The sequence below is a fragment of the Peromyscus maniculatus genome, chromosome 3, assembly GCF_049852395.1.
Source record: "Peromyscus maniculatus bairdii isolate BWxNUB_F1_BW_parent chromosome 3, HU_Pman_BW_mat_3.1, whole genome shotgun sequence".
Lineage (NCBI taxonomy): Eukaryota > Metazoa > Chordata > Mammalia > Rodentia > Cricetidae > Peromyscus > Peromyscus maniculatus.
The window spans coordinates 39,066,633-39,089,166 of record NC_134854.1 but is presented as its reverse complement, the minus strand read 5'-3'; the positions used below and the strand labels follow the sequence as shown (position 1 = coordinate 39,089,166).

At 42.7% G+C, this 22,534-nt stretch overlaps 1 protein-coding gene across 1 annotated transcript in view; it reads left to right on the top strand.

The window, feature by feature from the left end:
* Positions 1 to 17,468, top strand: part of Slc26a5 (solute carrier family 26 member 5) — a 41,129-nt gene extending 23,661 nt beyond the window's left edge. Inside the window, exons 8-18 of the mRNA XM_042272883.2 lie at positions 3,990 to 4,137; positions 5,407 to 5,520; positions 6,399 to 6,476; positions 7,127 to 7,222; positions 7,400 to 7,506; positions 11,142 to 11,211; positions 12,331 to 12,423; positions 13,201 to 13,308; positions 14,165 to 14,365; positions 14,932 to 14,986; positions 17,151 to 17,468. Of these exons, the coding sequence (XP_042128817.1) occupies positions 3,990 to 4,137; positions 5,407 to 5,520; positions 6,399 to 6,476; positions 7,127 to 7,222; positions 7,400 to 7,506; positions 11,142 to 11,211; positions 12,331 to 12,423; positions 13,201 to 13,308; positions 14,165 to 14,365; positions 14,932 to 14,986; positions 17,151 to 17,344 (1,264 nt within the window). The 3' untranslated portion in view covers positions 17,345 to 17,468. The remainder of the gene's footprint in view (positions 1 to 3,989; positions 4,138 to 5,406; positions 5,521 to 6,398; positions 6,477 to 7,126; positions 7,223 to 7,399; positions 7,507 to 11,141; positions 11,212 to 12,330; positions 12,424 to 13,200; positions 13,309 to 14,164; positions 14,366 to 14,931; positions 14,987 to 17,150) is intronic.
* The last annotated feature ends 5,066 nt before the right edge of the window (positions 17,469 to 22,534 follow it).

Sequence of the window (22,534 nt, the reverse complement as noted above, 5' to 3'; positions counted from 1 at the left end):
TAACAGTGAGTACTGTGATAACCATTAGTCTTTGATTAGATCCAGTAGATAATCCTATTCTGTTACTAGCTACAAATAATTTAATTAAATGAGAAAGTCTAACGTTTAGATTTTTCCTTTAAATAAACAAAACAAAAAACTGCCGGTAGGTTAACATCTGTGTCCCCTTGACTGGTCCTTGATGCCTCCCTCCCCTAAGGCACTGAACCACTGAGCCACTGAACCACTGAACCACTGAGCCACTGAACCACTGAGCCACTGAGCCACTGAGCCACTGAGCCACTGAACCACTGAGCCACTGAGCCACTGAACCACTGAGCCACTGAACCACTGAACCACTGTACCACTGTACCACTGAACCACTGAACCACTGTACCACTGAGCCACTGTACCCCTGTACCACTGAACCACTGAGCCACTGTACCACTGAACCACTGAACCACTGTACCACTGTACCCCTGAGCCACTGAACCACTGAACCACTGAGCCAGCTGTGCTGCCCACCCTCCATCTGTGGGACATGTGCCTAAACTTTAAGAACGAGACAATGATTTTACCTTCTGAAGCTTGGCTACCCAGAAAACTTTACCTCTTGAAATTTCCTCAAAACCAAGCAGGTGTTCAAATGTGGTGGCATGCACCTGTACTCCTAGCATATGGGAAGGTGTGGTAAAGGGAAGGCATATGTGAGGCCAGCCTGGGCTACACAGTGAGCTGGAGCCAGCCTGGGCTAACAGCTGGGGCTGGCTGGCATCTTCTTTCCTCATGACATCTCCAGCAGAACAGCCAATTCTTTTAATGTGGTTTCCTCGGAACCTGGGAAAGCAGAGTATTTCCCAGGCTGTGTGAAGCTTTCTCTGCGTTTCTGCTGCTCAAGGGTGTAATAACTTCTTTTTGGATCACTATGACCGAAACACCTAGTAGGCAAAAAAAGAACAAGAAACAGAAATAAAGTAGCACAGGTCCATGTTGCTCAGAGTTCCAGAGAGATTTGGTCCTCATAGCAGCTAAGGTGTGGTGGAGGAGCAGCATTGTCAGGGATGGCAGCAGGAGCAGGCATTAACTCCACAGGCGGCAGCAAGCCGAGGCAAAGAGCCCAGCAGGGAGCCAGGAGAACAGATGACCTTCAAGGTCCTTCCCCTGTTAACCTGCTTCCTCTATGCAGGCCTACCTCCTAAAGGCTCATGGCCTTCAAAGAGATGCCAGGAGCTGGGGACTGAGGGTTCAAAACATGGGGACATTGCAGAGTCAAACCATCCCAGCTTCTTGCACGTTCAGCTCAGAGGCCTCCTGCAGGGAACTGACCTGGCCAAGCATTGCTTGACATCTTGAGGTTTCCTCTAGAACATTGGTGAAAGCCCCAGTGATCTGTTACTATTGCATTCTGCATGCCTGCAAAACCAGCACCATATACATTACACCAAGTCGGAATAGCTGGGGCCAAATAGCCCACAGCCTGTGAGTGCCTGCACAGCTGGACTTGGCCAAACACTTCCCTAGGCATCACTTTTTCTGCAGGGCACTCCTTCATCTCTCTCTTTTGAAATGGAAGTTTCAAATAAATTTGCATTCTTATATTCTGAGGCCTTCAGGGAAAGAGGTCTCCATAGCAAGGCATCTTTCCTGTTGTCCCACTGCATGGTCCCTGGCTTCTCTTTAATGGCATGAGTCTCTTTACCAACCTGCTTTGTCTGGAACGGCTCTAAGTGTGCTCTCTGTCCTTTCCTGTCCAGTCTGCTCATTGGTTTATCTAAACTCTCACTACCTGGCTAAAAGCAAGTAATAACTAAGCCACAGCTGAAATGGTACATGTCTTGTTGAAGTTTCCTCCACCAAATCAACTAGCCGATTACTTCCTCACTCCTCAGTCATCTTTTCAGGACCTGGACCCAAGTATCCAGATTCTTGGACAAAAGTAACACAAATCACCTCTAGCCCAGTTCTCATGAGAGACCTTGTTCTCATCTGGAACCTCATGAGTTCAGCCTTCACATTCACATTTCTATCCACATTTTGGACTTCCAAACTCCCAGCAGAACCAACCAGGAGGCTCTTGTTAGCGTTCTAGGATTTAATCAAGCCCACAGCTTCAAACTCTTCCTCATTTCTCCTCAAAGTCAGTTCTAACCATCTGAGAAGTACGGATTAGCTCTGTCACAGTGATGACCCCATTTCTTGCACACTCTGTAACTGTGACCAGATTACCTGGCAGAAACAATGTAAGGAAGGAGAGAATTGTTTTGTCCCTTTCTGTCCATCATAGTGGGACAGGCGTGGCTCCATCCACAGCAGCAGGAGCATGACGCAGGAGCATGACACAGTGACTTCTCACATCGTGGATGAGGGAGCCTTTTGGCCAGGCTAGAACCAGGGGTAGAGATAGCTTTCAAAAGCCTGCCCCTCCCGATCTACCTCTGCTGGCCAGGCCTCACCCCTAAAGACTCCGCAGCTTTCAAAATAGAGCCACAAATGGGGCACGAGTGTTCAGAACGTGAGCCTGTGGGAGACATTGCAAACACAAGCCCAAACAGCCCACCTGGAGGCCAGCCTGGCTCCAGTAAGAGAGCCGCATCCAGTGGAAGAAGCAGTTGTGTCTGCAAGTGTGAGGAATGGCTGGAGGCGGAGTTTGAAGCTAACCACTGCGCTATCAATATGGACTCACCACCGAGAGATGCTGAAGGGCCCAGAAAGTGGCAGCTGACTGGTAGAAATCCCAGGGTCACTTTCTTGAACTCATTTCAAAACATATTCTGTTCTAGTATCCCATATTTCCGGCGGAAACCAACTGTCAGGTCCCTCTTCGTAGTCAGGCCTCTAGGTTTGTCTTTCTGTTCTGTCTTGGGAGAATCACTTCATACCTGAAAGTATCCCTTTTTTACCTATAATCTGGAATGTTGGTGGAGCCTGTGAAATAGGCCTGTTGTTGAGAGAGGGGTTATGTAAAAAATAAACTAGGCTTATCAGGCATTGTCTCCCTTTCCTTACCTCAGGGTTTGAAATGCCCTTCTGCCCTTGTACTTCGACACAGTGTGAAAACATTGGGGAAAAAGGCAAGTGTTTTTTTTTTTTTTTTTTTTTTTTTTTTGAGCTGAGGACCGAACCCAGGGCCTTGTGCTTGCTAGGCAAGCACTCTACCACTGAGCTAAATCCCCAACCGCCCCCCCCTCCCAAAAGGCAAGTTATTCATGCTTTTGTGTTCTTCATGGAAGAACTGTTTGGGCTTGCACAGCTGTGTAACCTGGTGCTTCATTTGCACATCTGTAAACTTGGGGCTGTGGTGATGCTTCATTCGCAGTCATTGAGAGACAGTTAAGCAAGCATAGAAACCAGCCCAGAGGACTTCACACACAAGAATGTGGTAATTGGCTTATATAGCAAGTAAGTGAATGCTACAGTTATTTAACCCAATGCCTGGAACTGAGCAAGATGCCTCTGCAAATCCCCACTGTCAGATTGCTTTTAGGACAGGAGTTCCAAACTACAAGATCGGAAAAAGCTGCATGGTTGCAGAAGTCACACCTTGGCTCCTCCAGTTCCCCTGTGAGGCCCACGGAGTAGTACCTTCTCTTTTCCATGTTAGAACTCAAGGGACAGTGGCACAGGAAGAGCAGAGGGGAGAAGCGAGTATGTAAGCAGGGCGGCAACTGTCCACTGAAGCAGTGCTTGTCCAAATCTCTCTCCACCCCAGCCTGGCTCAGATGTCTCCACCCTGTCTTCATCATAGTCTTACGTGCACCTGCCGTCAGGTATGACGTTACTCTGCTATGCATACCGCAGCACCTGATCTATACAGACAATCCTTCCCATAGAAAGCCGCTCTGCAGCATGGACCAGGAAAGAACCTGGGCAGCAGGAGGGCCCCTCTTGTTGCCACATAAGAAGTAACACATACTTGAGCACCGGTCTTCTCGTTTGCAGATAATGCCGCTCTCCCATTTCTGCCCCACTCTGAGTGTTTAACCCGATGGTCATTTGTCTTGGCTTTGCAGGCTACTTCCTCCCGCCAACCCAGACACCAGCCTCTTCCATCTCGTGTATGTGGATGCCATTGCCATAGCCATCGTTGGATTTTCAGTGACAATCTCCATGGCCAAAACCTTGGCAAATAAGCATGGCTACCAGGTTGATGGCAATCAGGTAAAAAACACCAGTTTCACATGGGTATTTCACTGGGGTGCAAGCACCAAGTTCTGCTGGAGGCGGCAAAGGGGGTAGCACAGGAGGAAAGCTATTCTGGTGGTGGACATAATGAAGAATGTATTATGTGACACTACGGTATTCTCCTCCCTCTTCCTTTCATCCCACCCTCCTCTTCTCCCTCTCCTTCCATCACTATTGCACACAAGGTCTCACACTGTGGCTAATGACCTGGAATTCATTATGTGGCCCATGCTCGCCTCAAAGTCACAACAATCCTCCTGCTCCAGTTTTCTGACTGCTGGGACTTTGTTTTCTCTTTGCTGCCTTCTTTTATAACATAGCTGTGGGTGGGTATTTAATCCAAACGCCATGATCTGTAATCTTGTTACAGTGTCTCTTTTAGCTCACTACATTATTTCACATTTTATGGCAGATTCTTTTCATATGTTACAAAATAGCAAATCTTAGCATAGAATGAAAATCCTTTCTGAGAAAAGTCAAGCAAATATTTATTTTTTTATTTCATTTTTTTTTTTTGAGATAGAGTCTCATTATGTGACTCTGGATGCTGGAACTCTCCCTATAGACCAGGCTGGCCTTGAACTCAGAGATCCACCTGCCTCTGTCCCCCAAGCACTGGGATTAAAGGTGTGCACCACTACACCCAGCTAGCAGATACTTTTTCATTACACAATGACATATTGATTATTTTAGAGGCATGGTCTCACTCTGTAGCTAAGCCTCAAACTTGTGGTAGTATCCTGCCTCAGCCTCCAGAGTGCTGGAATTGCTGGGCATGGACCAGATGTTCCACATTTATATAAAATCAACCTAGAAATTCCAAAGTAGCACTTAGAAAAGGACTCACAGGTCCTAAGAAGGCACTGACATGCATTTCTTCATGAGCAACAGGCCAGACATGTAAAAGATGCCAGTACTCATGCATCCAGAACTTTCTCTTTTGAGAAGTATTTTCTCAGGTTTTTTTTTCAGTCTTTTATAAAAGCACTGTTTGTATAGAGAGTGGGTTTGGGAAATGGAGCAAGTAGGAATCACAGCATTTATTTCCAACACAATGAAAATCCAGTTTTCCTCCCACTATGCAATATGCCCTAATTCCAATTTTGAACTCACGGTAAAGAAACAGCTTTTGCTAAGGGAATGCAGGAAAGCCTGCACCACTGAAGGTGTGTGTGTAATGCACTCCTGTGCTCCTCTCTAAGAGTGACCTGTCTGTCACCTTTGTTTTGTTCCCACATGGGAAAGGAGCTCATTGCCTTGGGGATCTGCAACTCCATCGGATCGCTCTTCCAGACCTTTTCAATTTCTTGCTCCTTGTCTCGAAGCCTTGTTCAGGAGGGAACAGGAGGAAAAACCCAGGTATGTACAACAGTCCTCTAAGAACTGGTGATCTGGCTGGGATTAAATGTCCATCTCTTGATTCTGTCCTGCATCCAAAGTAAGCCACTCTGCCTGCAGGTCCATGCTTCAGTAAGCTGTGCAGCAAATCAGAGAAAGGCATGATTGGGTGAAGCAAATCACACACACACACACACACACACACACACACACACACACACACACACACACACACACAAAACCTGGATCGATAGGAAAGAGGTACATTCTCCAGTTAAATTGGAAGTTATATGACACTCCACTTGCTACAGTAAACCTTAAATGTTCAGACATGAGCTTTTTCTGGAAGCCTGAGACTGAGTATGACCCTCATGAGGCTAGCTCCATGCAACGGAACATCCACACAATGATGGAGGTCTTTATTCTTTGCACCATCCAACATGGCCGCCATTAGCAGCATGTGGCTCTTGAGTGCCTGAAATGTGGCTATGCAACCAAGACCTTTCATTTTAATTTTTAAAAACTGAAATCATGACATGTGGTTGGACTTGCCATTGGACAGCAAATGCTAGTCTGAACTCATCTGTTCCTGGGTCTCAGGTTGGCACCCAATGCCATTCTCCACCTCTGACAAGAGCATTTGGCCAGGATGTTTAAGCAGTTTAGTTCTGCTTAAAAGCTGCAAGAGGAACTCACTATCAAGGAGGAGGCAAGAGGTGTAGGCTGGAGGTAATGAACTAGAGTTATGAGTTTATGTAACTCACATAAGCTTTGGAAGACTTCTTTAAACCTGTATGTTCTTGATTTTTCCCACTGTGAAAATGGGCAAAATAAGATCAGCCTATGCCTATTTTTGACTCTGGTCTAAAAGACCCTTCCACGTGTCTTTTCGCATCCAGCTTGCAGGTTGTTTGGCCTCGTTAATGATTCTCCTGGTCATCTTAGCCACTGGATTCCTCTTTGAGTCACTGCCCCAGGTGTGTACTGTGGGCTTGATGGGAGGGGGTTCATGCTATGCTGTTCATGTTTTTGTGGCTGTCTTGGAGGGTTGTTGTTGTTTTCTTTTTACTGTAACTTCAGCAGGGTAGTATGAGAAAGGGCCATGGTGATGACCAGATCCTATCCATCACCTACTGACAGCTGCACATCCTTGACCTCCTGCTCACAGTTTCCTTTTCTGCAAAGTCATGTTTGGGCCGGCTGACCCCAAGACACCCTCTCTCTTTGACCTTCCATGACCTTCCATTTTCATTAAAATTCTGAGATGACCTACAACAGGACATTTATTTGCTGACTATATTTAATTTAAGAGAAATCAGAAAAGAAATGAAGTCCTAAGGAGAAAGACCATAGATGAAATAATTCCTGTACCCACAAATTTTATCCTGGACCTCTTAGGTGCCGTGCAGATTTCCTGGTAGGACATACACCTGGTTTTCTATGGCCAGCTTTAAGTGACCAAATGCTGAAAAAGTCTTGATGCCCATAACTTCAAAGGTGTCCTGAGTGCTCCATAAGGACATGTGGAGAAAGGGGGGTGGGAAAGGCAGGAGAAAGACGGTGTGGCCAGAGAAGGAGGCTGTGTGGCCACAACTGGAGAGGCATGGGTGGCTGTGTTGTGTTACAGGCTGTGCTTTCAGCCATTGTGATCGTCAACCTGAAGGGAATGTTTATGCAGTTCTCAGATCTGCCCTTCTTCTGGAGAACCAGCAAAATAGAGCTGGTAAGTAAAGGTGGCTGTTAGTTACAGGCCAGCAGCTACCAGTGGTGTGAATACAAATGTGAGAAAGATATTAATGTAGTTAATCGTTGTGTTATTCCGGCGAGGCGCGCATGCACGTGTGTATTTCTTATGGAATTATTAACATGATCCTCTAGACGCTCTTTGACTTTCCTTTAGACCATCTGGCTTACTACCTTTGTGTCCTCCCTGTTTCTGGGGTTGGACTATGGACTGATTACTGCTGTGATCATTGCTCTACTGACTGTGATTTACAGAACACAGAGGTGAGTGCCTTGCTGAAATGGTGCAAGTGTCCTGGGTGGTTTTTTGTTTTGTTTTGTTTTGTTTTGACTTTTACCCTTTTCGGGGCCTTCCACTCAGCTCCCAAATAAATACACACAGAGACTTATTATTACTTATAAATGCCTGGCCTTAGCTTGGCTTATTTCTAGTCAGTTTTTCTTAAATTATCCCATCTACCTTTTGCCTCTTGGCTTTTACCTTTCTCTGTTTCTGTATATCTTTCTTTACTTCTTACCCCATGGCTGGCTGTGTAGCTGGGTGGCTGGCCCCCAAAGTTCTCTTCTCCTCTCCTTTTCTTTCTCCTTGATCTTCTTTCTCTCTTTTTCTCCTCCCATTTATTCTCTCTGCCCACCAGCTCCTCCTATCCTTTCTTCTGCCTTGCTATTGGCCATTCAGCTCTTTGTCAGACCATCAGGCATTTTAGACAGTCAAAGTAATACAACTTCATGGAGTTAAACAAATGCAACATAAAAGAATGCAACATGGCCGGGCGGTGGTGGCGCACGCCTTTGATCCCAGCACTCGGGAGGCAGAGCCAGGAGGATCTCTGTGAGTTCGAGGCCAGCCTGGGCTACCAAGTGAGTTCCAGGAAAGGCGCAAAGCTACACAGAGAAACCCTGTCTCGAAAAACCAAAAAAAAAAAAAGAATGCGACACATCTTTGCATCATTAAACAAATGTTCCACAACATAAACAAATGTAGCATGTCTTAAAATAACATTCCACAAGAGCATCCCAGCTGAAGTTACAGTACAGTATGACTGGAAGAAGAGCCTCATGGTAGGACACATGCCTGGCATGTTCAAGGCCCTGAATTCAAGCCCTAACACCTGGAAAGGGGTGGGGTAAGGGATAAAAATAATTCCATACAGTTTTGTCCGATGCTCTGCCACATCACAGTTGGAGGCCGGTAATGGTCTTGTCCTCAGAGCATGCTTCCTGCCCTCGACACTGCTGGGTCTGGTGCAGGCATGCACTGGCTTGTTTGCCCTCTTCCGAGTCAATCATGCTTTAGCAACAACATGGTGCAAACTCCAACACCTAGTTTTACAGGTTTCAGGCTGCCCCTCCGCTTTGAGCCACTATGCCCTATCCCTTCTTCCTGGTGGGAAACTGAGTCCATTGGGAAGGCATGAAATAATCTTTCAAAACAAGAACTCTACCTAAGAATAAGGAGTGCAGAGATGTAGGCATGCTGTGGTGGTACCATACATTCAACTTAGGGTGGTGCCCTTCACCTGTAATACACTGGTCAGTCTACCCGTAGTTACAAGTCACATAATGGTCCTTTAAGTTTGAAAGGCCCTTTGGGTGGGAGTATTGAGGGATGTTAACCCTTTACGTGCAGAATGGTGAGTATTCTAGGTAGGAAGTGAACATTTTCTTCATTGAAGTAACATAAAAGAAAATGTTAAGTTTTTGAGTGGTCTAAGTTGAGAATGGAATTAACTACTTTTATTAACAAATTTTAACACTGTTTTTCATTTTTTTAATTTTATTTTCTGTGTACAGTGTTTTTGCCTCCATGTATGTCTGTGCACTGTGTGCATGCACAGTACCTATGGAGAGCAGAGAAGGGTGTTGGATCTCCTGGAACTGGAATTGCAGACAGTTGTGACCTGCCCTGTGGGTGCTGGGAAATGAACTGGGTCCTCTGGAAGAGCAGCCAGTGCTCTTAACTGCTAAGCCATCTCTCCAGACCCCTGGTGTCCATCTTTTCTTAAAGAAGTTTTCCCTATTGTTATACATGCTCTTACTAGAATATAGAGGAGTTCTCTATCTCAGAGCTCTGGTAAATGATGTGCTTAAAGATACCCAGGGAGTCGAGGGTGTAGCTTAGGGTAGAGCATGTGCTTTCCAGACACGAGGCCCCAGCTCAACCCTCACCTCCAAAACAAACAACATCTATGTCCTCTGACAAACCACAGGATAGAATCTGAGATGCAAACAGCTTGTTTTCTTCACTGAGTAAAACTTATCAAGGGTTGATTTTTGCTTTGTTTCTCTAATGATATACTTCTCTGTCTTCCTCAAATAATTAGACTTGAGTCCTGTCCTTTCTGGTTTTCCTGTAATTTTGCAGGTTGGCATTTGGGAGACTATCACTCAAAAAACTGTTTATATTCTCAGTTGCTTCCTATTCTATAATTAGGACACACTTCCATGAGTCAGCTACTTGCACATTAGTTTCCATGTTGTCTTAGTTACAGTTTCTATTACTGTGATAAAATACCATAACCAAAAAGCAAGCTGGGGAGGAAAGGGTGTATTTGACTTACACTTCAGCATTGCTGTTAATCACTGAAGGAAGTCAGGATAGGAACTCAAACAGGGCAGGGACCTGCAGGCAGGAGCTGATGCAGAGGACATGGGAGAGTGCTGCTTACTGGCTTGATCCCCATGGCTTGCTCAGACTGCTTTCTTATAGAACCCAGGCCACCAGGCTAGAGATGGCCCCTCCCACAATGGGCTGGGCCCTCACTGATCTATCACTATTTAAGAAAATGATTTGTCTACAACTTGATCTCATAGAGGCATTTTCTCAATTGATGTTCGCTCCTTTCAGACGACTCTGAAAGGACACAAGACTATCAAGTTTACTTAAAACTATCCATCACAGTCATGTTCCAAGTACTCAGGTTCCCTCAGAGCACATTGCTCGGAGGAGAACTCATTTAACAGACCATTCCTAAGCATCTTTTCCATGAACTGTAGCTGCTATTGATGCAATGGAGTCCTTCCTTCAACCACAAGATCAGAGTTTAGTCGGCTTTGTCAAACATAAGAAAGTAATTATACTCTTCCTTGAGTTGATATTTGTTGAGGTTCTGCTATGCTTCCACAGAGAGACCAGACTCTCAAGCTGTGTAGTCAACAAGACATTGTCCTTCCCTTCTACACGTTGGTCTCCCCTGAGGGTGACAGACATAGAACAATGATAATACTGGTGTGGACAATGATAATGAAGTTAAGGGTGGCAGTAAGTGATGACAATTACTTACATGCTTAGCTCTTTGTAAAGATCAATACTTTATGTCATTCCATCCTCACAACTCAATGAGTATTAGCACCCCCATTCCACACATGTAAAAATTCAGTCCTAGGGTGACTGGGGACTTACTCAAGTCACAGCATGTGATGAAAAAATGATTTAAATGTGGTTTTTCATGGATCTAGAGGCTGGTTCTTGTTTGTTTTGTTATTGTTTGAGACATGGTTTCTCTGTGTAGACCTGGCTGTCCTGAAACTTACTCTGTAGACCAGGCTGGCCTCTAACTCAGAGATCCACCTGCCTCTGCCTCCCAAGTGCCATGAACCACCACCACCTGGCTTTAGAGACTGATTCTTGGGATTTTATCATCTTCATAAAATTAGAACGTATAGCTATGCACACTGCAAGGTGTGGCAGGCTGTGACGATCAGCAAATAAAACCAATGGATATTTACAGAAAGAGACCTCTTTGCTCCTGCATCCATGGGCAGTAATGAGGCTGAGCTCTGCTGGAATTGATTAGTAGGATCTAGACCTGTACAGAAACGGTGCCCAAGCACTCCAGGGGGGCAGGGCAGTCCTTTCCTCATCTGCCTATTGAATTGCTTCTTCCTTCTCTCTACAGTCCGAGCTACAAAGTCCTGGGGCAGCTCCCCGACACCGATGTGTACATTGACATAGATGCATATGAGGAGGTAGGACCTTTTCCTGATACCTTAAATGAGTGTAAGCATGTGCTGGACATGGCTGAGTAATGTTTCTACCCATGGTGAAGGAGAGAGAGGAAGAGAGACCTAGTGAGCAATGTGAAAGACGCAGCTTCCATTCACTGCCTGGACAAAGTTTTGTGCTTTATTAATACCTAGTATACCTAGGGTATATTAATTCCCCTGTTTCCTAATGTTTGTTTCAATGAGAATGGGTATAAGAGTGCACATTGTAAAAACACTGAAGCTGAGGATGCTTTGTATGTGCAAGGTTTTCTTTTGATGAGTATAAACCAGTGGGGAAATACCAGTTTTAATCATGTTAAGATCTAGGTGGTGGGACGATGGTGCTCTCCCACTTCATCTTTAATAGCTAAAATTACAGCCTCAGAGTTCCTTGATTTTAATGTTCTTGTCATCTACAGAATCTTCAAAGACTTTACAAAACCTTTGAAAACTATTTCCTTTGTTTTCTGCTTGGGGAGACTCACTATAAATTATTGGGAAATGAGCCAAGTGTTAGCATAGATGTCTTTCTATTAAATTACTAAACTCTAAATAGAACCTTTGGGTTCTATGAGACTTCTCAAGAAAATATTCACCCTGCTTTATTTGTGTTGAATTGTGGATCAAACCAGGTAACTCTGTGTTACCTCATTTGCCTGTGGTCCCGGTGGGTCTGGCAACAGCCTAGCCTTTCTTCTCCATTCTTTTTCTCCTTTGGGTCTTTTTCCAGCTCTTCCTTGTGTTTAGTAGTTTTAAAAAAATGAAGCAAAGACTATATTGTAAAATAAACAGGAGGATGTGTGTTCTCTAAGCTTTCAAATGAGGTGTGGTTGTCGATCCTGGCTCCTCACGTGGTAGAGGGGAGCACTGCTTCCCTTCAGGAGTTAGGACTGGCCTAGGCAACAGAGTCTCAAAGAACAAAACCCTTCCTTCATAACTCTCCCTCTCAGAGTTTTAGTTGAGCGACATAATTTTATCTAAACATGGTAAGAGGGCCCTTCACACTTTCTGTGTTCATCTTCATGTTGGAGGAGGGAGATGACTGCAATTTCGATTCTGAAATATACCCAGGTGTTGAAATCATTATGTTTTACCTCTCAGGTGAAAGAAATTCCTGGAATAAAAATATTCCAAATAAATGCCCCAATTTACTATGCAAATAGTGACTTGTATAGCAACGCGTTAAAAAGAAAGGTGAGCTACTTTTTATTTATTAAGAGTAATAAATAAAGACAAAAATTTTAATTTTTTAATTAGAAATTAAAAGTTGATTCTTTCTGAGGAGGACATTGTGGGTTGGAAGAGATTAAAGGATTATTTCTCTGCCTACTAGAGTAAAATATTCACTATTTTAAACTTTTGGAGTTTTTTGTTGTTGTTGTTGTTTTTCAAGACAGGGTTTCTCTGTGTAACCCTGGCTGTCTTGGAACTCACTATGTAGACCAGGGTGGCCTTGAACTCACAGAGATCCACCTGCCTCCACCTCTGCTGGGATTAAAGGTGCGTGCCACCACTGCCCAGCTATTTAAAAAATTTTATGTGTACCATCCAGTGTCTGGCATTAAATACACTCCCATGGTTGAGCAAACATTCCTTTGTCATGTGCATGCATTACATATTTAAAGAAATGAAAAGGCAATCTTACTCTAAGACTCCTGTGGGCCGTGATTAAGACTCAACCTCCACTACCCACACAGACAAGTTTAGAAATCTAAGAATTCTACATTTAGTAAATACCATTGCACAGTTTTTCAGTTATTCAGTGTCTGCTAGTCTTGAATGAAGACTCAGCCTAAGAAAAACAACTAATAGCTGTGACTCAGTTCAGGGCATCCGAGGGAAAGGTAGAACACGGGTCGGGTGATAACCTGGTACAGAAAGTGATTGGCCAGGGAGAGCTGGAGATTGAGTGGTCTTTGGGTGGGTCCTTGGGAACTGTGAAATGACGTTGCATCCATTGTCTTTGTACAGACTGGTGTGAACCCAGCACTCATAATGGGAGCAAGAAGAAAGGCCATGAGGAAGTATGCGAAGGAAGTCGGAAATGCCAATGTGGCCAATGCGACTGTTGTCAAAGTGGTAAATGGTCTTGTAATTTCTCTTTTCCTCTTAATCTGCATGTCCCCCATCTTTAACCATGTTAAAATCTAAACACAGCATGAAGCTGCGCATATGGGAAGGCTCTAGGTTTCCTCTGTGTGTTATGAATGTGAGACAGCTGGGTGTGCTGGGCATCTCAGGAGGCCCCAGTCTGGGATAATTGAGATCCTGTCTCAAAAACAAGAGAAACAAGAATGTGATAAAGTCAGTTGTGAGGATACTTATGAAATAAGCAGTGAAAGCAGTTTTAAAAAATTAAAATAACATAGTACCTTAAGAAATTTGACTACTATACTTTGTTATTTAGCTGATAATTAAAAACTCAAAGGCTGGTTTTTGCTGTTTAGACTTCTGGTAACTTGTGACCCTTCAGGCTGAAGTTAATAGGACTATTTTCTAAAATAGTGGGGACAATGAATAAGAAATATAAACTGTGCTGGACTAAAATAGAGGGGAATGTGTATGCCTGAAGAAACTTAGCTAAATAAATACACATATTGATTTTTGAGAACACATGGACTTATTTTCCATTATGAATCTTTCTCATAGAAAAAAAAAGTGAGTTGTATAGAAAATTCACGACTTATGGTGCTGAAGAGGTGGCTCAGAAGTTACAAGCATTAGCCACTCTTCCAGATGACCTGGGTTCAACTCTAGTACCCACATGGTGGCTCATAACTTTAACTCCAGTCCCAGGGGATCTGCTGCCCTCTTCTGGCCCCCATGGGCACTGCATGCACATGGTGCACAAACGTAGATGCAGACACATCACTCATACACATAAAATTAAGTTAATTTTAAAAAGAGAAAATTCATTGTCTCATTTTTGACATAGGATGCAGAAGTAGATGGAGAAGATGCTACGAAGCCTGAAGAAGAGGATGATGAAGTAAAATATCCCCCAATAGTCATCAAAACAACATTTCCTGAAGAGATGCAGAGATTCATGCCCCAGGGGGAGAATGTTCACACTGTCATTCTTGACTTTACACAAGTCAATTTTATCGATTCTGTTGGAGTAAAAACTCTGGCTGGGGTAAGTACCACCTGGAGCAAGTCATTCAGTGTCTGGATGCCAGCATTAGCACCAGTTCCCTCAGGGACAGGGACCAGAGTCCCATGTCAATTCTTACTTTGTTGTTGTTGTTTTTGCAACTTTTGGTTATGGACATTTTTTAATATAGAGTATAGTATAATGATCCTCAGCTTCAGCAATTAACAGTTTATTGCTGGTCTGACTTCATGAATTCCCAACACTACTTTCTCTTATTGTGAAGCACGTCCTAGATGTCACATTATCTGTACATATCTTAGTATTTATCTCTATAATATTTATTTAAAAATCATTGTCATAACATCTTTATTACACAAAAATAAAATTTAATAATGTTTTGATACTCCTAGTTGTCATTGTTGGTATGGAAACCAAATAAGTACAAAATTACTTTTAGCTTATTAGCTTAAAGGTGCATAACTGCTAAAGCTAAGTAGCACAAGAAAATGAATTTAAGTGTCTCATATCTTTAATACATATTGGTAGAAAATGACTTGCACATGGCACAGGGTCAAGAAAAGTTAAACTTTGTTTCAATATTGTTACAGATTGTGAAGGAGTATGGAGATGTTGGTATTTATGTGTACTTAGCGGGATGCAGTGGTGAGTACACCTTAGGATGAGAAAGCCTTTTTACTTTAGATTTATTCATTTTAATGTGTATTAGTGTTTTGCCTGCATGTATGTACATATACCATGGGCATGCCGGGGGGCCTGCAGGGGTCAGAGGAGGGATCAGAGCCACTAGAACGGGAATTACGAATTGTTGTGAACATTGTATTGATGCTGAAATCCAAACCTGAGTCCTCTGAAAAAGTAACAAGTGTTCGTAACTGCTGATCTATCTCTCCAGCTCCTGGATGGAGAAAGTTTTAATAATATTCTAGGTTTTTGTTTGTTGTTTGGTTGGCTGGTTTTTTGTTTTGTTTTGTTTTTAGAATTAACTGCACTTGTAGTTTTTTCCTATAATTTAAGCTTTTTTATAGAATAAAAAATTTACTCCTCTGAAAAAAATCACTGTAAAGCCAGTTTTGAAATCAGTTAGTTGCAGGCATTGAGATGGCCTTCTGGCCTGGAGTTGGAGGGCAGGAACTGGTCAGAGTTTACTATTTTAGTAGCTACTACACATAAGCCATAATTCTATGAATCATTCTGCTTGTTAGGATTTCCATCCAATGGAATAGCTTTGCTGCTACTTTTGTTTTATATTATATTTCAGTTAAGATGGTGCTTAAAAACAAAATCCACAAGGAGACATAATTATTCATCTGTTAGGTTGGTGAAAACCCAAACGTCAGCAGCACATTCCAAAGGCACCTGGTAGAGAACAGGTTGCCACAGATGGAATAGTGGCTGGGCAATGCAGCAGCCCCTGTGGAAGGCAAACACAACAGCTTTCCACGGTACAAGTTCAGCAGATCCACATCTTACTGCATACGTACAAAATGACACATGGCATTTGTCCATTACATCATCGTCTATAAAAACAAAAGACTAGAAAAATCTCAAATGTCAAAAGAAAAGGAACCCATAGGGGGAGGGCATGGTGGCACATGTCTTTAATCCTGTCCCTCAAGAGGCAGAGGCAGATGGATCTCTGTGAGTTTGAGGCCAGCCTGGTCTGCAGAGTGAGTCCTGGGACAGCCAGGGTTATGTAAAGAGCCCATCTTTTAAAAAAGGGGATAGAGCCGGGCGGTGGTGGAGCACGCCTTTAATCCCAGCACTCGGGAGGCAGAGCCAGGCGGATCTCTGTGAGTTCGAGGCCAGCCTGGGCTACCAAGTGAGTTCCAGGAAAGACGCAAAGCTACACAGAGAAACCCTGTCTCAAAAAACAAAACAAAAAAAAAAAAAAAAAGGGGGGGGGGGATAGAACCCAATGAATAAATGAAAGCACAACTATATAATATACTATCAGACAATCATAAAAAGTAAGTAATAAGTAGATCTGGGGATATAGCTCATTTGGAAGAGTGTTTGCCTGCATGCAGAAGGATCTGGGTTCAATCACCAGCAGAAATGAAAATAAATGTAAACACAGTTCAGAATTACAGAGAACGAGTGTGTGTTGTATTTCCGGCAAGGGAAGAGGGAAAATAAGAACTTTCTTTTTCCAACAGGCTTGTTATATAGCTCAGGCTCTCCTCAAACTTATAATCTTCTTCGCTTCAGCCTTCCTAGAGACAAGATTATAGGCATGCACCACTGTGCCTGGCCAAAACATACACTTAGGTTTATATTTTTGTAGAGAAATCATGGAAGAATATACTAGAATGAAATACAGTCATTTCCTGAGATTGGAACTATGAGAGGGTCGAGATAGACTGGAATAAGACTTACATAGCTTTTGGATATTTAAAACTATGTGGTGTACAGGGTGTGGTGGTGCCTACCTCTAATCCCAGCACTTGAGTGACAGAAGCAGGCAGATTTCTGTAAATTTGAGGAGAGTCTGGACTGCATATGAGTTCTAGGTTAGTCAGGGATACATAGTAACACGTGTGTGTGTGTGTGTGTGTGTGTGTGTGTGTGTGTGTGTGTGTGTTCACATATACGTTCACATGTAGATACTATGTAATGCCAAATGCCAGGTGTAAACCCCAGCATTTGGGAAAGGGAGGAGATGAATCAAGAGCTCAAGGCCAGTCTAGGTTACATGAGAACCTGTCTCTAAATTAACAAATTAGTTTTGTAAACTATAACAGATTACTTTTTTCAATGTTTGAGATCAAAACATTGAATGTGAAGTATGTTTCTTTTCTTTGTATAGCACAAGTTGTGAATGACCTCACCCGCAACCGGTTTTTTGAAAATCCTGCCTTAAAAGAACTTCTGTTCTACAGCATCCATGATGCAGTCTTAGGCAGCCAAGTCCGAGAGGCAATGGCTGAACGAGAAACCTCTGCTCCAGCTCCCCAGGATGAGATGGAGCCCAATGCCACACCCACCACACCCGAGGCATAAAGGACCTGCACGGGGTTGTGCCCCTCTCCTGCGTTCTGAACTGACGCACTTTAAATACTAGACTGCAGCTTTTTTTCTCCTCCCCACCGGGAAGGCTTGATTTGGAGGGTGAATGATGCGAACCAAGATGTATCTCATACTTGTGTTGTTTAAATTGGATATTTCAGAGATTAACTGCCTTCTGCACTTAGGGGGTGACATTTCTATTATATCTTAGTGTTATTTTTGTTTTATTTTTATTTTATTCTCATTTCTGATTTATCATCTGTAATCGTTTGAAACTAATCACATGAAACTACAAAATTAGCAAGTGTCTTAAAATCTGTGGATAAAACATAAATTACCTCTAATTTCAAACTCTCATTTATTAGTGTACTACTTAATTTAAAGAAAGAGAGAAAAAAGAAGAAAGAGAAAAAAGAAATGGCTCCAGGTTAGTCTTACATTACTCTTTACAAAGGGAGACGGTCCCTGCTAGACTGCAGGAGCACACCCACCCACACGCCAATCTCAAAACATTTCACTGTCTTCGTCATGTACAGTTCCGAGTATTACATTTCACTCTCACAGCTTCTGGTTATAGAAAAGCCCTGCTTTCCTTTGCTAAAGGAGTTTGGCCTGGCTGATGGTGTTCCCTCCAATAGTCTTCATCTTCATCTCTCATCTTTGCCTCTGGAGGCATTTCTTCTGGTTCACGATCTTCATCATCATTGAAGGCTGTTGCTATGGGAAGGGTTTTTGGAGGGAGGTAGAACTGTTCCCTTAGGCTTATTTGATCCACGTTTGTTGGAGGTGGCTAATGCTTCCTTTGTCTTCTGACCACCCATGGCAAATCCAAACTTGACGATCTTTGCGAGCGTCCTTGGGAGGTCTGCAGCAGTTTCTTCAGCTTTTCAGCGCTGTGACTGGAACTTTCCCCTCCCATTACTGGAAGAAATGTTTACAGTCTTAGTTTTCACAGGTTCTTCTGTTTCTTCGGGTCCTGCAGTGGTTCTGGCTCGCTGCAGCTTGCCAGGTCTCTCTCTCACCTTCTGTCCACTTTCTTCCCCACGGCTGCCTCCACACTCGGTGTTTGTTATCTTTGTAAGACAAGCACTTAAACACTTCACTTAGAATATGCTGTCACCAGATGTTAGTGTCTCCTTAGTTTTGTACTTATTTGAGGACAGACTGTCTATAATCAGTTTTCTAACAAGAGGACATAAACAAAACATATACTCCCTGCTCAGAGATGACCACCACTGGCACTTTACTGAATATCCCTCCAGATTTTTCCCTGTGTATATTTATTTTCTAACAAAAATAAGCTCAGGTCTGCAAAATGTTTTATAGTTCATCCTTTTAGTTGGCATTCTTCACTTTCTCATTCCAGAGTATTTCTTCATGCAGTATTTAGGTTTCCTACTGTACTGGAATTTGCAGTTAGTTTGTCTAAGGTATTAATGACTTTATATTGTAATTGGTCATGTGCCTTACGTCTATTTCAATTTATCCAGTTCTCTTGTTTTTTGACAAACACAAACCTGACTTGGACAGTTGCACTGAAGAATTCCAGTTTGTCATTGTGTCTGGCTGCTTCTCCCGGTGTTGTTGGGCTTGCTCTGCTATTCCCCACATTACCTGCCATCCAGAAGTCATAGTTCAAGACACATGGATGCTTTCTATTGCGCCACTCAGAAAAACTAGAATGTCTAGCTTGCCTACCATTTACAGTGTGCAGATGAACTAGCCAATCCACATGGCAGTTTGATCCTTACATTGGTTTTCTGCTTTGCATATTATCCATATGATGCTTCTTTGACATTAAATGGATGTCATTGCTCATTAGCCATTGAACCAGAAATTATAACACTGGGTGACAGTCCTTGCTGAAGTGAGTGCTTTTATTAAAGTCTGTCCATTTCTGTCTAGCTCTCTCATTTCTCTTGCATTTATTAGCTTGTCAATCTGTGTACACTCTAGTTTTCCCTCCACAACTTGAATGATTTGGTCATCCTTAAACATAGATCTACTGGCAAGGCAGGCTGAATGTCCCATGTCCATGTAATTATCATTTTCAAAGTAGACTTGCTATCTTTATAATTTTAATGTGCTTCATAACATTATATTCTTTTAATGCTCAAAGTGTCACAGCTGTGGCCAGAAAGCTTCACTATGCATTGTGCTTTTGTTGGTGATAGTGAAATAGCCTTAAAAACCTTTAAGGTCTTTGAGAGCCAACCTCCCAGGTATAGTTAGCTATCTTCCTCAAAAGCCTGTATGTTATGTTAACGATTCATCAAACAGCCTGTGATGTTTGGAGGTTAAGGGGGCCTTTAAGCTGATTTCATCTTGGTTTTTGTTGTTGTTGGGACCTCAAACTCACTATAAACTCATGATCCTCCTCCTTCGGCTCCACAAGCACTGGGGTTCTAGTATATGCCATCATACCTGGCTTTCTTACACTTCTAACATCAGTTTATTCTCAATAAATCAAAGAAAGCATAGGCCAACCTGTCTGAAGTTCTTTCTGCTTAAGAGCTGTTGGGGTTTTGTTTGTTGTGTGTTTTGTTTTTAGTTGGGTCTCTAGGACTCACTATGTAGCTGAGGATGACCTTGAATTCATGATCTTCCTGCTTAACTAGTGCTAGAATTAGATGCATGGGCCACCACACCCAGCTAAGAGTTGCTGTTATGAGTTTGTCATTTTGACTTTGTTGTTGTTGTTTCTTATTGTCACTTTGTTGGTTTTCATGAAGATACTGCCCGAAGGAAAATGTGCAGACCCCAGTAGAAGTGTATTAACACAGTATGCTGAGTTCCTCAGTAACTTCATTAATATTCAATGTAGACCACTTCCTTCTAGTCCTTTACCCTGGCCTGCATGAAACAGATTTACAACCAGGTATTTCTTTGCAGGTATCACGCGCAAGATCAGATACATCTTCATTCTGACAGACTGCCTTCTGAAAGAGCACATAGTTATAGAACTTAAGCTTACGGTAGAAACCTTTGTAAAAGAGCCTACATTATTTTGGCCACTTAAGTAGAATCTAAAGCTTTAAGCAATATTACAAAACACTTAACTGTGTATTCCTTAGCACCAGTTTGAAGTCCTAGTGGCCGAGAAAAGTAATGTTCTACATTTCACCTGCTTTTATTTTACTCCAGTTCCATTTGTAACTTTTAAAAAGTAGAATCCTATCATGTATATAAAGAACAATTTTTCCCCAAGGTTGGAAAATATAGTTTTGTTTTATTATGCATCTGAAAACGTTAAATGTTTAACATTCCATCTGTATGTAAATACACCCAAGTATTTTACTCAGAATTGTTCCAATGGAAATTCCGATTTTATTCTTTTTTAGCTTTAACTCTTCCCTCTTCCAGGAAGTCAATGTATAAACCTGCCTGTTCTCTGTGGGCCTTAGTAACCACTACTGCATCTTTTCCAATGCTTTTCCGCCCTTACCCACATCACCCACATCATAAGGCTGGCAGGGGCTCAGTGGGTAAAGGTACAAGCCAAACCCGATGACTCAAGTTCAATCCCCAGAACCAACTTCTCCCCCTCTGGCCTCCACATGGGTTGTGGCACATACATGCGCGCGCGTGTGCGCGCGCGCACACACACACACACACACACACACACATACACACACACACACACACACACACACACACATACACACACACACACATACACATCTCCAATCACTAACTTGAGTTAGCTTTCTTGTGAGCTAGGCTACAGCGGGGTTATAATACTTTTTCTAATCAAAATCAAGGAAAAAAATCCACACTGATTGTATTTTATGAATGAAAGGCTCTTTCTACTTGAAAACTTTCATAAGCTTAAAATTTCAGTGTAACACAGCAACTTTTCTCTGGTCTCAACTTCTGACTTAAAAATGCACATAGTTCTTGCTAGTTTGCAATATATTTGTGAATATTACTCTTCAATAAAATACTGTTTATTGTGCTTTTGCTTCAGTATTTAGGAGGGTAAGATCTGGGGACTTGGGAGGCAGCTCATTCCATAAAGAATTTGCTCTGTAAGCATGAGGATTCCAATCTGATCTACAGAATCCATTTTACAGCTAGGTGTAGAGAGATCGGGGCCTCCCTGGAGAGAACCAAGTCAAAGAAACAGGCACATTCTGGGATTGACCTCTGTCCTCTACACACACAAAAATGACTCACTGGTAGTTACATAAGAAATCATTTTCAAGAGACCTGTTGAGGATTCCAACATACCTTTTTTAGTTGGGCCTGGAGGTGCACACCTTTAATCTTAGCACTAAGGAGGCAGAGACAGAGAGGCAGGCAGATCTGAGTTCAAGACCAGCCTATCTACACAGTGAGTTCCAAGATAGCCAGGGTTCACAGAGTAACCCTGTCTCAAAATAAATAAATAAGTAAAAATAAAAATAACACACCACAGATGAGAAGTCTAACTAGTCTTACCAACTCTCAAGTATTAAAAAATATATTTTTTAATAAGTGTACCCCAGTTCTGGATTTCCTAAATCCTCACACTTTACCTTCTTCTTTACCTGCTACCATTTCACTGTTCATTAAAATCACCAGTTCTTGACTGATCTGAAACTGGTCAAATGGTAGTGGGAAATGCATTAAACGCTTCTTTCAATTTAAAAACTCTTGGTCCAAGCTGCTGGTATACAGTTCAGTGGTAGAGTGCTTGCCTAGCACTCAAAAACCCAGTACTCAGTACCACCACCAAAACAAAACAAAAACCTTACTACACAAAACCCTCACTATGGGTGAAAAACCATAGGATTCAGTATATTGAGATTCTTGACAATGTTTTGAATGCTGATAAAAGCTTGAGAACTGATAATGTATTATCTAATTCTCCAAATACATAGCCAACTAAAAAGAAACACTTCAAACCCCACCAGCAAAAGTGTCAAAAGTTAGACACATGTGACCTAAATGTGAACTATTTTGATGACAGCTAAAGAGTCCAGAGCTTCACACACTCTGGACTTTTGGGCTACTGAGGATCCACATGAGAGACAGTGAGGTCCTACATGCACATTAGTGGCCAGCACAAGCAGAGCAGGAGTTACTGGTGGCTAAGAAGTGCTGTGCGTTAGTTCTTCAGATGACAGGGCCAGCCCACCAACAGCACCCCGGAGTGCTGTTCTGACTAATACCACAGCACAGGGAACAGTGAGCTGGAAGCAC